Here is a 15297-nt window from a genome sequence, read left to right as displayed (position 1 = left end):
AAGGAAGTATTTTAAAAGTACGGAAATTCTTAGCTAAAGAACGAACGAAAGGTAGTTTAATTAAAAGAGTGTAACTACCTTTAAATGGCTTGTAAAAAGTCCGAATCAAATGTTCAAACATAAAATGCGTATTTAGATTTTTTTTAAATCCTACAAACTTTATGTTCGTCAAATTTTAGCCCATTTTTATCAAATACAAAGGGTAGAGGCAACAGTTCTACAGTAAGGCCCATTAAACTGTGGAACAGGAAAATGACTAACATAGTCAATTTATGACTTTAAATAAGTTAAAGAACATGAAATATATTTTGTAGTTGACACAGAACTATTTCACTAGATGAATTGGTTTGTAAAGTGAAAGGCGTAGAGTCTATGTGAAATGATCATTGGTCAATTATGAAACCAGCCTATTTCGTAATTTGGTTTTCTTTTAATATTAATTTTAGATTTTCTATAAAATTATATTCCTGGGCCCAAAAGTTTATATAGCATAAATATGTAAAGTACACCTGCAGCATGGAAACAGTACAACAAAATGGCCGTTTTACACTTTTTTCTAGTAAATTCCCCTCTAATATATATTCTGTTCTCTTTGCCCATAACGGATGAGACTTCAGAAAAGATCATAAATTTCTTTAACTTTACACTTCTTTCTTTCTTTGCCAAATTGTTAAATAAGCCATTTAAAGACCACATTCAAGGCAGAAGACCTAGTTTACACTTAGGAACTTCATATTTAACCCTATTCCTGGTGGGGGGGGGGTACCCCCCCCCAGCATATCCTGGTTTTCAAGTACCCCAGCAGGGATAGGGTTAAATAGTTTCAAGGCGTCTTTCAAGTCAAATCCGCTGTGGGAAACCCTGTACAATTTGATACTGTACGATCCGGAAGTATTTTTTGGCATTGTTGTCTTTAAAAGTTGGCTTTCAACGTTTTTTTATTTTGTTTTGCTGAAGGTTTTTTATTAAGAGTCTACATTTTTGTCTTTTCAGAGTTTTCTTTTTTAAGAGTCTATTTGTCTTTTAGGAGTTTTTCTGTCAGGGTTTATCTTTCAGAAGCTTGTCTTTAAGGGCTTTGTCTTCCAGAAGTTTGTCTTCCAGGAGTCTGTCTTTAAGGGCTTTGTCTTCCAGAAGTTTGTCTTCCAGGAGTTTGTCTTCTAGGAGTTTTTCTTTCAGGAGATTGTCTTGTCTTGCAGGATATTGTATTGCAGGATTTTGTATTTCAGGATATTGTATTGCAGGATATTGTATTTCAGGATATTGTATTGCAGGATTTTGTATTTCATGATATTGTATTGCAGGATATTGTATTGCAGGATATTGTATTGCAGGATATTGTATTGCAGGATATTGTATTGCAGGATATTGTATTACAGGATATTGTATTGCAGGATATCGTATTGCAGGATTTTGTATTTCAGGATATTGTATTGCAGGATATTGTATTTCAGGATTTTGTATTGCAGGATATTGTATTGCAGGATATTGTATTGCAGGATATTGTATTTCAGGATATTGTATTGCAGGATATTGTATTGCAGGATATTGTATTGCAGGATATTGTATTGAGGATATTGTATTGCAGGATTTTGTATTTCAGGAGTTTTTCTTTCAGAAGTTTGTATTTCTTGAGTGTGTCCTTCAAACGGTTTGACCTTCTCGAGTTCCTCACTCAATTCTCGAATCGTTTATTTTTCCAGATGCTCTTAAATAATCTGTAGGACTGGGTAAAGTACTGTTGATGAACGCACAAAACATTTGCAGTGAATGTATGGCTTATAACTGCTAGTAAACAAATATAATTGGTTTAAGATAATTTATCCGTTAATTTATCCGTTAATTTATCCGTTTATTTATCCATAATTTATCTGTAAATTTAGTCGTTTATTAATCCATTAATTTCTTCGTTAATTTATCCGTTAATTTATCTGTTAATTTATCCGTTAATTAATCCATTAATTTATCCGTTAATTTATCCATTAATTTATCCGTTAATTTATCCGTTAATTTATCTATTTGTTAACGAACAAGTTTGAGTGGGTGGCTCTACTTGCTTTGGATAAATGGATTATTTACATCCTATGAAAACTGAACTAAAAATATGGGATATTAGGTCATTCATAGAAAAAGATTTACGTTGATTTAACAATTTTTAAATCTTTAAATCTCTGTTATTCAGAAAACTTTTGGATCTACAACATTGATGGGTTTTAAAATCTCCTCTTGTTCATCCAATTATCCAATAAATATGTTAACAAGTTGAATGAAAATGATGGATTCTCCTGATTCAGTAAATAAGAAGCATCACAGATTGTAAAATATAGATAAATGTTCCAATACATCACAACTGTCGTGAACCAATTAGGGTTCTTAACAAGAATAAATGTCAACTGATTGTATTCACAAAAGAACACATTATTCAAATCAAATCCAACTTTTTCTAAATCGTAGATGTAAACTGTATACAAATATAAATATTCCAAATCTTTAAAAATGAAAATCCCTCCAGAGCTAATTCAATATTCTATTATTTTAAAATAACTTCTGAAAATCAAAGTGATTCTAATTTAAACCTCCTTGTGGGATATTTTATCTCTCCTTACTCCTTACTCCTTACCGGACTGTAAGCATATCAAGTGACCCTCCATACAAAGATGGCAATTGCCTGATTTACAATGGTTCCCTTTAAAGCGTTGTCAATGATCAAGTATGCATTAGATTTCAATACTTTTGTTCAAGGCCTGCTCATTAAAAAATTAGATGTCTAACTTTAATGGTTTGGGGGTTTTTTAAAAAAAAGTTTCACGTACGTCAAAATGGAATAATAATCAAAATTAATCATTTTTATTTTTCACAAATATTAACATGTGACACATGCTATTACATACATTTTTCAAGGGCTTTTAAATAAAGAGTTTAAGCCCCGTAGCTTAATGAAAAAGTTATCAAGCATTTCGGATTTGTTTGAAACACCGACCCGTCGTTTGACTGTCCTCCCCCTACAGTGTACTGTAATGATGTTGTGATTTTGTTGATCTTTTACGATCAGTGGTTCAAGGGATCTTAAGATCGCTGCGATCATAGTTATCTAGGGGAATCATGCCCCCCCCCCCCCTCCTTCTACACCTTGTACAGACATTATAATTATAACGGTTTTAGTTGTGTTTACGTGATAATTCGAACAAGCCAAACAGATTCTAAATATAACCCAAGCCACGCCAGTAAACCGTTATTTTGGAAGGCGGGGTGCAGGAGAGTCGGCCCGATAAGCCCGGGGAACTAGGGTTAAGATCCAGGCTAGGGTGCGGCGGAGGTTGGCGGAGAGGGGGTAGTTGTGAATCAACCCTTTCGATGAGAGGTGGAAGAATATCCTGAGCATCCATCTTCCACTGACTATTATTCATTTTCATCGATCTTATAGTATTTTTAGTTTATCAGTGTTTGTATAAAAATAATAATAATAAATTGTAAAACCGTCTAGCAGAATATTTGATAATTCGAGTTGTTGCCTTGAATTTTTAGCATATACAAGAGTACTTAGCAAATGTTTAGCAAAATATGTTTACAACTTTAAACTATATGATGTTGAAAAAGTAAAAAAAAATTAAGCATTCTAATGTAAGCCTTTTAAAGTTATTTAGAAAAAAAAACCACAGAGGGAGGTGACGCCCCCCCCCCTTATATAGTTAAAAAGAATACCCAGAATTAAACTAGATTTGAAGGAGAGTTTGACTTTTTTACATGAGTAAGTTTGCATTCTTTTCTAACAAAAGTTCCCTCTCAATTTTTTGGCAGATTCAAAAAGTAGAAATAAATTTGCTGAAAAATAAATACATAAGCAGATAAGAAAGATGTTCCACTTTGTCGTCTTCATTTAGGAAAAAATTTTAACAGAGGCCATTCCTTCTATCACGACATTGGTCTACCACAGGACGTCTCTTAATTTTGGTCGTATGAATTATCTATCTATCAGATTAGAATTTAGCGTAGACATCTGGCGGCTAAACTATCATCCTCCAAAGTACGACATGTCGTCGACCAATGTGCATACATTTTTAAAGAGAGAACGGGCTCTGCATGGGCCGGTTCACTGAGTTTACTGTACAAATATCAATAAACAATTGAACAACTTTAAATTGTCTCGTAGGAAAAAGAACACGATTATATAAGTGGATCAAATACGATCCCTTTTATACAGCTATTCACATTTATAACAGACAAATTGTACGGATTAAAAGAATAGAATTAATGGGGAAAAAATAACACTTTTTCGTGCAGTGCCAGTCCATTCTGAAGTCTCATTCTTTGTGGGTCACTGTCTGTACTTCATGTTGGTAACCGCCAAAAAATTTCTTGGAATACAAATTTCCGGAAAAAAGTCCTGATATTTCGCACTAAAAAGGTCCTATGGAAAAAAGTCCTGTGGAAAAAAGTCCTTTTATTAAAAAGTCTTCGGAAATAAAGTCTTATCTAGATTCGAGACTTTGCTTTCGAGGACTTTTTTCTGACTCCATGCCAGTATGATTTTATACAAAAACGTCCCTGGGAAAAAAGTCCTATGATATTAGAAAACGAATGGGAACAAAGGATGTTTACAACAATACAAAAAAAGGACAATTGATATTAAAAACACCTGGATGGCCATATTCAAAGCACAGATGCGTAAAAAAGTCTTTTTTATAAAAATTTGTTAGACTTGACCTCATTTTCACAAGATTTAGGATTTTTTGGGGGTTTTTTTTTCTTCGGATATATTATCATCAGAACTTTATTTCCTGTGATGTTATTTCCTGAGACTTTATTGACAATGACAGCCCCCATAATATTTTAGGAAAAAAGTCCCGGGAATCCAAAACACAGGATTTTATTTCCAGTGACATTTTTTCCTAGGACTTGAGAAAATTCGGATTTTTTTTCCCACAGCTTTTATTTACAGGTTTTTTCCAGAAACTTTTTTTACGCGACTTTCTTACACAGATTCATCATGTTTATACATTTGAGAAGATCTGTAGTGAAGCCACAAGCCAGGCCTAAATTGTCCCAATTTATTTTGACCAATTGCGATTGAATTTACAATGTTTCAATTGTAATCGTTATTCAGAAGCTGTGGTATTTTCAAATACAGGATGTCCCAATAAGGAATTCAGAGACGATTTTGAGATCGTCTTTGTAAATGATCTTTTGATTTAGTCATGGTGATGCATAATAGGAAAACAACGCAAAAAAATAATCATACTTGATAATCTATTTGTTACAATATTTTGCAGAATAACATAATAAATTTTAAAAATTCGGTGATGGTGATGGGTCAAACAATTGTAGAGTAAATAAAATAGATGTTAGTTCCACATTTTATATAAAATATATTTCGGTCTTGGTTGATTCATGATATTTCTTGAGATTTTTTCTGTCTATAGATTGAAAACAAACTTTTACCGTTTACATAAAATATACTCTAGCAGACATAACTTTAATTTGATCAAATGAGTATATAGCACAATGCTAATTCTTTAAAAAGAAAATTTCGAATTCGTCTCTTAATTCCCATGTTTATTGGGACACCCTGAAGACGAACAATTCCTGTTAACAGAAATAACGATAACAACTTTTTTCGAAAAGACGGTCATTACTTGTCTTTTATTTTATGATTTATTTTTTAAGAAGATAGCAAGGCCTAGTCGTGGCACTCTACTTAGATTGGTAAATTATACAGCAGGATTAGAAATAAAGGGAAATCTTCTAAAATTAGGAGGAAATTGAAATATTAGGAGGGAATTGGTAAATTAGGAGGAAATTGATAAATTAGGAGGAAATTGAAATATTAGAAGGGTATTGGTAAATTAGGAGGGAATTGGTAAATTAGGAGGAAAGTGGAAAATTAGAAGGGAATTGGTAAATTAGGAGGAAATTGGTAAATTAGGAGGAAATTGGAAAATTAGGAGGAAATTGGTAAATTAGCAGGAAATTGGAAAATTAGGAGGGAATTGGTAAATTAGGAGGGAATTGGTAAATTAGGAGGAAAGTGGAAAATTAGAAGGGAATTGGCAAATTAGGAGGAAAGCGGAAAATTAGGAGGAAAGTGGAAAATTAGGAGGAAAGTGGAAAATTAGGAGGGAATTGGTAAATTGGGAGGAAATTGGAAAATTAGGAGGAAATTGGAAAATTAGGAGGAAAGCGGAAAATTAGGAGGAAAGTGGAAAATTAGGAGGAAAGTGGAAAATTAGGAAGAAATTGGAAAATTAGGAGGGAATTGGTAAATTAGGAGGATATTGGATAACAAGTAGGAAATTGGTGAATTAAGAGGGGTGCGGATGTAAATTAGAAAGTCTAGAGACAATAGAAGAGAATACAGATTAATTAGAGAAATTTGGATGTAAGAGGGGAATTCAGGTGATAAAAAGAAAATCTGGATCATAGTATTGGTAAATTAGGGGAAGAATGATAATTAGGAAATAAGGGAAGAACAAAGAAATTAAGGTGTAATCAGGAAATGTAGGGAGAAATAGGAAACAAGGGAGAGTATAAGAGAGTTATCGGAAAATAAGAGCCAAACGTCAGAAAAATCGCTAGTTAGAAATAAAAATAAAACTTTGCAGAGAATTTTGTTCGCTTCATGGAACTGTGAAGCTTAAATTCAAGTGACCCTACATTGTCAGGGTGGCATGTCCGATTTACATTGGTACATTGTGAATCAGATAATAATGTTCTTTTGTTTTTGAAAACTTATTATTTGAATTTGTGGTTTATCTACAAAAATGTCTTGCGCATGCATTTTTTGCTTCACAAACAATGCGAAAAGTAACAGAATTAAACACTATTTCCAGCTTGAAAAAGGATGTTATCCTCCGCAATTATACCGATCAGTATAGTTTCAAGGGTACCATTGTTAATCGGACTTGCATCTCTTTAAATGGAGAGTCATATGCAAACTGCAGTTCCTTGATAAGAACTGGACACTTGCCACACACTCTGATTTACTAATCCCTATCTTTCCAAGCTGATGGTGTATGCCAGTCTAGTTGATATTTAAAACTTAGATAATTATGCTGGGCTTTCCCTATAGATGTAATGTAATGATGTTATGATTTTGGTTGATCTTTTACAATCAGCGATTCAAAGGACCTCAAGATCGCTGAAATCATAGTTTTCTAGGGGTATCATGCCCCCACCCCCCTCCACCCCGTATGCAAACTTCAGAATTATAACGGTTCTAGTTGTGTTTATATGATAATTCTATAAATAACCCAAGCGACGCCTAATTTTCCGTTATCTTGGAGGCCCGGGCGTTGGAGAGGTGGCCGAACAACCCCGGGGTGGCTAGGGTTATGATCTAGGCTAGGGAGGAGGGAAGCTGGGGGAATAAAATCAGTTGAAGACCAGCTCCCTGGATAATAGGTTCCCCTGGAGATCCTCTTCACTCTGGATAATCTTTATTCATGCATATTGATTCGTATAGTATTTTCTTATTTCTATTCGTGTTTGTGTAAATAATAATAATAAATTGTAAAACCGTCTCGCTGAATATTTGATAATATGAGTTGTTGCCTTGAATTTTTCATACAGGGTGTCCCAAAAAACATGGGAATTCAGTGACGAATTCGATATCGTCTTTGTTATGAATTAGCATTGTAATACCTAATTTCAAAAGCCTTAATATTATTATGTCTGCTAGAGTTTATTTAATGAAAAGGGTAAAAGACTGCAAAGATGTGTCTATAATGTCTCCGCAAGATGAACAGTGAATACGGACAAGTTTACTCTGTTTGTATACTGTAATTTTCTTGTTTTACTAAGTACAGCCGGTTGCAGTCAAAACATAAACAAACAAAATGTAAACATAGCAGACGAAACTCTTACAGATTACAGCTTTCTCAGTAGGTATCACTATACTAAATCAAAGAATTATTCATAAAGACGATATCGAATTCGTCACTGAATTCCCATGTTTTTTGGGACACCCTGTATATTAGAGTAAATAGCCCCAAATTCAAAATTGTGGCGATATGTCAATTTTCCGTGCGTCTGTGCGAAAATTCGGCGGGCTTCACGTCAAATCCCCCCTCCCCCCCCCGCCCCCAGGAACCGACCTGGCCCTTCTAGCCTCAAAAAATTATAGAATTTATAGGAAAATATGTATTTGTAAAACTCAATAAAAAATCTCACTATTTTGTATTTTAGTTTTCCAATGGTAAACATCTTTCAGAAGTATAATCAAATTTTCGGAAAACTTCGCAAATAAATATATTATTGAGTTTATAAACAGATAAATAAGAAATGGAAATAAAACATATATCATTGAATTTAATATCAGGGAAAAAGCAATAAAATAAATTGATTCTTCTTGAATAATAAGAATAATAAAGAATTGCTGGAAAATCATATTTCTATGATTTTTTTTTTATCCAGAAATAAAGTACAGGGTTACCCACAAAGGGCGAGACTGCAAAGACGACGTAAAACTCTTTAAATTTCGAAGTTGTCTTGAATTTAATTTTCTAATTGTTTATTTAATGATTAGGCAAAGGTTGGTGGTAAAAAAACGTTTTCTACATTTTTTCGCCCCGTGCTTACAAAATTTGTACCAAAATGTGTAAATATATTCCACAGATTTTTAAGATAGCACAAATGGGATAATTTTTTTCAGGTCTTAAAAAAATTAAACTTTTTTCGTTGTAATGAATTCACTCTACTGAAATCTATAGGTCCTTATTTAAAAGTTGGTTAATGACTAATTAATTCACTCTACTGAAATCTATAGTTCCTTATTTAAAAGTTGGTTAATGACTAATGAATTCACTCTACTGAAATCTAAAGGTCCTAATTTAAAAGTCCCGACACTGCTGACTGTGCCCACAGTGATGACTGTGCTGACTGTGCCAACTGTGCCGACTGTGCCGGCTGTGCGGAATGTGCAGACTGTGCAGACTGTGCAGACTGTGTCGACTGTGCTGACTTTGCCTACTGTGGAGAATGTGTTGACTGTTGTGACTGTGTCGACTGTGGTGACTTTGCCGACTGTGGTAACTGTGCTGAATGTGACGACTGTGCCGACAGGGCTGAATGTGCCGACTCTGCTGACTGTGCCAACTGTAACGACTGTGCTGACTGTGCCGACTGTGGCAAGTGTGTCGACTGTGGCAAGTGTGTCGACTGTGGCAAGTGTGCCGACTGTGGCAAGTGTGCCGACTGTGCCGACTGAGCCAAAGGTGCTGACTTCGCTGACTGTGCTAACTGTGCCCATGATGCTGATTGTGCTAACTGCGCCCATGGTGCTGACTGTGCTGACGATGCTGACTGTGCCGAATGTGCTGACTGTGCTGACGGTGCTGACTGTGCTGACTGTTCTGACTGTGCCGACTGTGCCCAATTTATCAAATGCATAAAAACAATAAATGTTAAAAGAAAAATTAAAAATAAACCAATATTATTTATTATTAATATTTCTAGATCTTTTTATGGAATATTTGATAACTCTGATATGAAGATCGGTGAAGAAAGTAAATCTGAAAAAAATCAAATAAATTTTACTTTTAACATAAATTAAATGAAATCGATCTTTTATTAGGGTTAATATATCCAAAAAGCAAGATTTCTTAAATGGTCGGTTTACAGAAAAATCTTTTCGTTTTTTATTTTTCAAAAACTAAATCCGATTTTTTTTAAATTTGAAAACGTTTTTTTTTTTAAATTATTAAATAGTTTTAATTTACTTTCATCGGTAAAAAAGTCTTTTTTCAAAAAAGTGAAAACCCTAGGTGTAACATTCTTTTTTGACTCTTTCGAGGTCTCCAAAAATCGAGACCCGAACACTTCAGATTGTTAAGAAAACATTATTTGTTTGGTATTGTATAATAATATATTTTAATGTATGTTTTCTTTCATTTCAAAAAGATAAAACAAATATATTCTATTGTTTAATGGATATATCTCAATTAATAGACTTTTATCCTTTTATCTTTTAACCAAAATTTTTAATATAAAAGACAGGGAAACAAAATTCTATTTAATTTGTTTTCACATCTTACAATCTACATATTTATTCTGTAAGGTTATGTTGCATAACATTTATTACAATTTTTTTATTTTTTATTTAAACTTACATTTAATTTATAGAGACAAGCAAGGTGTTTAAAATGTGGGAAAGATGCTGTTTATACATTTTTCATCAAAATTCATCAAATTATTTATTGTTATTAACGTTAAAATGATTTAAAGACAAGCTTGAAGGTTATTTTTAAAAATATATTATCATATATGTAACATATTCTGTATTAAGTATAATGCTATCTACGTTATCTATGTTCTCTAATAATATAAATATCTTAATTATCTGTATGTTGACCCTGCCGGGATAGCCCGGTCAGTTTATTCACCTGTATATAAATAAATAGAGTTCAATAGAATTCTTTGATTTATACAGACGTATAGAGAGAGCCTTGAGTTTTGGCTAGAGATAGAGATAAGTGTGATCTTATATTTAGACTTTGAGTAGAGTAATCGCATCTAGATTTGTTACATATATTACGCCAACGGCGTTTAAATATTTACATTGGAATTATTAAGACAACTTGCCATGCATGTACAATATTTGCAATTCTCGAGTTCACTTGTAATTATACTTATTGCCTTGTAACATCAACCCTTATGAAAAAAAATTACATTTTTTGTCTGCACCAATTTTTCGAATAAAAATGCATGTCTCAATCTCTTTCAATATCAAATACTACTTAAACTTTAAATTGGAAAATGAAAAAAGCAAATATACACAATTGTTAGAAAGTTATAAAAAGAAAAGGAATTCTGGGGGAAATATAGAATAAATGTTTAGAAAATAGGGTTTTTATTTATTGAGGGATATCCATACTTATCCTAGTGTATTAAGGGACAATAAATATATAGATGGTTGGGGGGGGGGGGGGGGGGGAGAGAACTCTTACCCCTTTCAGATAATATATAGGATTTGTGTTTTAAATGCATTTTTTATTATCTTGGAAACCCAGCATTGACTTGAGTTTTCTAATTCTCGATATTATGAATTAAATTTTGAATCGTCGTTTTTTTTAAGATTTGGTAATGTTTGGAGCAAATCTGTACTGATTTTTGCGTGGACTTTTTGTGATAACTCTCTTATTTATCAATATATTTCAGTGAAGGATTAAGGGGGAAGGAAGGGTTAACCTCACCCCCCCCCCCTTGGAGAATTGGGGGCGCAAGAAGAGAGAAGAGACCTATTCTAAACCTTTCATTTTATATTCAAGAAGATATCTAATAAAAATAGTTTTTGACGAAATGACTAAATTCCATGAATGTTACTTAAAAATTTCAATCCCCTCTGAAAATGCCGTGAGCCGCCCCTGATAGAAGTCTTCTTGAATAAAATAAAAAATTTCAAATTGATTTCTTCAGAAATAATATTTGTTGACAAAAAAAGGTTAGTCAGATTTTTCTATCATTATTAAATTGTTTTTGCATTTGTTTACTTCATTTTAATATTTTTCAACCCTGCCACATGATCCCTACAAAATTTGTATACAGTCAAACACGAAATAAGCCATACATCGAAAGAATTTATCAAATGTCGTCTTGACAATTTTTCAACGGGTTTTATACTATTTTACGTAAATCTCAGTATTTGCGAAAAAAATAAATAGCCATGAATATGTGGGAATAGTTTTAAGAAGCTCCCTAAAATCATTTAAAGGGACAGACCGGCTATGTAAGGTAGGTGAACTGAGAATGCAGTGCTGTTGAAAAATTCTTCAGGATTTATCAGAGACATATAAAAAAAACTAAATATCTGCAACATTCAATTATCAGATAAGAATACGACGTTTGATGAATTCTTTCGATGTATGGCAGCTTATTTAGGGGTTAACTGTAGTGTTTTTTTTAAACAGTGCCACTCCTTTATTTTAATCACCCTATATACTGGGTTACCCACAAAGAATGAGACTGCAAAGACAACCCAAAATATCTAAAAATATGACGATTTGAAGCTGGATTTGCACTCAATTTAGTATTTTGATGGAATACTAAATTCACAAGATTTAGGCCAGTTTTGGTCTACAAGGAACCCTGAATGCAATAAAACAGACTAAGCAAGTTCCGTACAATCTTCTCTGAAGTCTCATCCTTAGTGGGTCCCCTTGTAAGTAGAACTTGACAGCCGACTCTGTTCCACAAAAAACGAGTCTTTTCAGAAATTTATCTTCTATATTCATAATGAATTCAATCAAATACAAACAACATATTCACTCTCAAATGTAATTTCAGGTGAAAAGTATTCAGGCCCGATTCACAACGGTACCCTTGGCCTTGAGCTGGCTCTCTTTCGGTTGAACAGATACAAATTCTTTGAATTCCACGTAATGTTTCTATTGTTTTATTGAACAATATTTAAAGGATCTAAAATAGCCCATAACTTTTTTGTGACTAAAGCTGATTTAAAAACTATATTTTTAAAAAAGCCTTTGAAAAATGCCTGTAGAAACTTTGATATTTGTTTAAACAAAAAAAAATATTTTTTTCATTTTTTTGACCCCTTTTTAGGAATTTTTTTTCCACCCTCCCTGGCACCCAAACTATTAAAGTTATCGGTCTCATTTTTTTCTTAGAGATGGCCCATGAAAAAATGGTCTATGAACATGAATTTCAACCATATGTTTATTCTCTCAGGCCTTTTTCTAGGGGGCGCCAAACGCCCCTTCCCCCAGGCTATACATAGATTCAGACCTCCCAGCCTGTATAGGTTTAAGTTAAAATGTATATTACATATTATATTAAAATAATAAATCTAAGCTACATATAATTAATTATCATATCATATATCATATCATATACGTGTATATATCATATACGTGTATATATCATATCATATACGTGTATATATCATATCATATACGTGTATAGCTAGAGATTTAGCTAGATTTAGGGTTTTGGAACTTTTTAAACTTTGTTTCTTCTGTAACTTTGTTTGTTCAAAAAGGTGAAAAGGATTTTTATTCAAAAGGTAGTTTGAAAAAAATCGTTCGTCTAGTATAAAACTAAAATGCTGTTAGAATAAATCGTTTAAAAATGTTCATTTAATAAAAAAAATGATCGTGTTCAAACGAGCTATATTCAGAAATCGTTCACGAACGACCAAGATTGTTCGAACGATTTTAAATTGTTCGTTTTTTTGGTTCTCAACATGTTGTTTGTTGACAAAAACAATGCCCATCTTTATAAATAGGAGGAATAATAAAAATATTTTCATCACATTAAATCAATCAAAGGGGTATAGACTGTACGATATACAGACTATAGTATTATAATTTTCACATATTTTTTTAGAAATAATAATTGGCTTAAACATGAGTATATGGTTTGTTAGTCAAGATATTCTCCTCTTCATCTGATATGAGTCCATGACAAGCTCGGAATATACGCTCTGTAGTAAACGGTATCCTCATCTGGAACCAGGGATCAAGATTGCAAGATTTCCTGTAACTAGCCACTGCATGCCTACAGGAAATAATAAGAGTTTTATTTAATTAGATTTCCTGTAACTAACCACTGCATTGCATGCCTACAGGAAATAATTGGTGGTGTATTCAATTAGATTAGAACTAACCACTACTTACAAGAAATTTGAAAAACTTGCTTTAAAATTAGAAAATTAAAATTAAGGGGCATATATTCAAGAAACCCCCCCTCCCCCACCAACTTATAAATGAAAAAATAAATTAAACTAGACAATAAATGAATAAAAAATTACCTTAAAGCAGTGACCACGGATATCGAAAGATTGAGCGGGGGTTCACCAATTCCTGAAAGTAAAAAATCTGCTTTTTGACAAAATAAATAAACTTATTTCATTTAAAAGATAAAATATCAAAACTGAAAAAATCTTTCTAAACTAATCATTGCCTGTAGTGTAGTTTAATAAAAACCACGTTGGTTTTTTTTGGCATATTGATGTGCAGTGCATAAAGGGTTTTGTAGTTTTTTCTTATTTATATTTATCTTTTTAAGCTACCTTTTGATGAGAAAACAGCTTCTAGCTGCGCTCTACAGTTTCTCAACAAGGTAACATTCATCTCCTGATATGATTCTCATTATTTTCTCAAATTAAATATTTCTACTCACTACAAATATATATATTTAATATATATTTAAGCCATGCACAACAATACCGGTTTTTTACTCGACCAGATGTGAGGACTGGACTGCCATGGAAGATACCTCTCAATAGAGCTTTCAGTGATCACAACTCCCCATTTTGCGTATGGGGTGCAGTTATGGGTAAATTCCTTAATTCCCCTAACTGGGAAACAGTATAAAATGAAGGAACACAGGGAGAAATCCCCTATACCCTTCTTCCTACAAACCTCCTTATCTCTCTCCTACCTGCTCCACAACTCGATGTTAAAAGAACTATTTGGAAAGGCCTTAAAGTGTAAAAACAAGAATCAAGAAGCAAGAAGAAAAAATAAATTGAACAGAAAAAAGTGGAAGGAAAATCTCTTGACAGTAGAGATGGGTTCTTAAAGGAAAAATTAGAAAGGGATTTGATTTTTACATTATCTATTTTTTTCACCGATAACGAATAAAGACAAATACACAGGATGGCAGACGTCCCATCCCCCCCGGCCTCTATGTCCTACTTGAGATAAAAAATACTGGAAAATGTGTAAAATGCCCCCCTCACCCCTCTCCCCCTCCAAGAAAAGCTAGGAATGCAGGCGCTGACTCGACACAGTATCATGACTGAAGCAAAATTTAAATATAAACAAAGGGAAGAGTAACCTTGCCACTCTCAATATATAGAATATAGATACAGGGCTTCAAAAAATAGTTCTACCTCTGCAATTTGGCTAGCTGCAGAAAACATCCAAAAAATTCATTTATTTTTATTTTCAAAATTAGCCATATTGTGATTGAAGGATGGACAAGGAATGGAAGATCAAGAAGAAAGAATGAAAAACAAGAAATATAGAAGTCTCAAAATGTTTCCATCTGATATAATAAAATTTAAAAATATTGTAAAATTTAATTAAAATAAATTATTAAAGTTAAAAAATATATTTACGCTAGAAAGAGACTGTTTTTTAAAATTTCTAAACATATTAAAAATATGATTTTTCTACAGAAACCATTCGAGGAATACAGATTTGCAGACCAAAATAAAAAAAGTTATAACAAATTAAGTAGTCAAGGACAAAACACTGCCAAAGGAGTTGAGTTTTTGCCACAAACTCTGATTTTCTAATCTCTATATCTTTGTAACCCAATGCCGTAGACCTTAGATATTTCAAA

The 15297-nt window shown here is 32.9% G+C and overlaps 2 protein-coding genes across 2 annotated transcripts; one reads left to right on the top strand and one right to left on the bottom strand.

Moving 5' to 3' along the window:
- The first annotated feature begins 8510 nt into the window (after window positions 1-8510).
- On the top strand, window positions 8511-9199 carry LOC111711543 (keratin-associated protein 5-3-like). Its single transcript, XM_023485926.1, has 2 exons — window positions 8511-8524; window positions 8830-9199. The coding sequence occupies exons 1-2, from the start codon at window positions 8511-8513 to the stop codon at window positions 9197-9199; spliced, it is 384 nt and encodes a 127-aa protein (XP_023341694.1).
- A 2553-nt stretch (window positions 9200-11752) lies between these two features.
- Window positions 11753-14320, bottom strand: LOC111711552 (xanthine dehydrogenase). The gene is made up of 4 exons (XM_023485936.1): window positions 14175-14320; window positions 14018-14081; window positions 13757-13808; window positions 11753-13503 (listed from the first exon to the last, which is right to left on the bottom strand). Exons 2-4 carry the CDS (start codon window positions 14076-14078, stop codon window positions 13347-13349), a joined length of 270 nt encoding a protein of 89 aa, XP_023341704.1. The 5' UTR covers window positions 14079-14081; window positions 14175-14320; the 3' UTR covers window positions 11753-13346.
- Window positions 14321-15297: the final 977 nt, after the last annotated feature.

Source organism: Eurytemora carolleeae, unplaced genomic scaffold, assembly GCF_000591075.1.
Source record: "Eurytemora carolleeae unplaced genomic scaffold, Eaff_2.0 scaffold1179, whole genome shotgun sequence".
Classification (NCBI taxonomy): Eukaryota; Metazoa; Arthropoda; class Copepoda; order Calanoida; family Temoridae; genus Eurytemora; species Eurytemora carolleeae.
The sequence above is the reverse complement of the archived record's forward strand: the minus strand, read 5'-3'. Positions and strand labels throughout refer to the sequence as shown.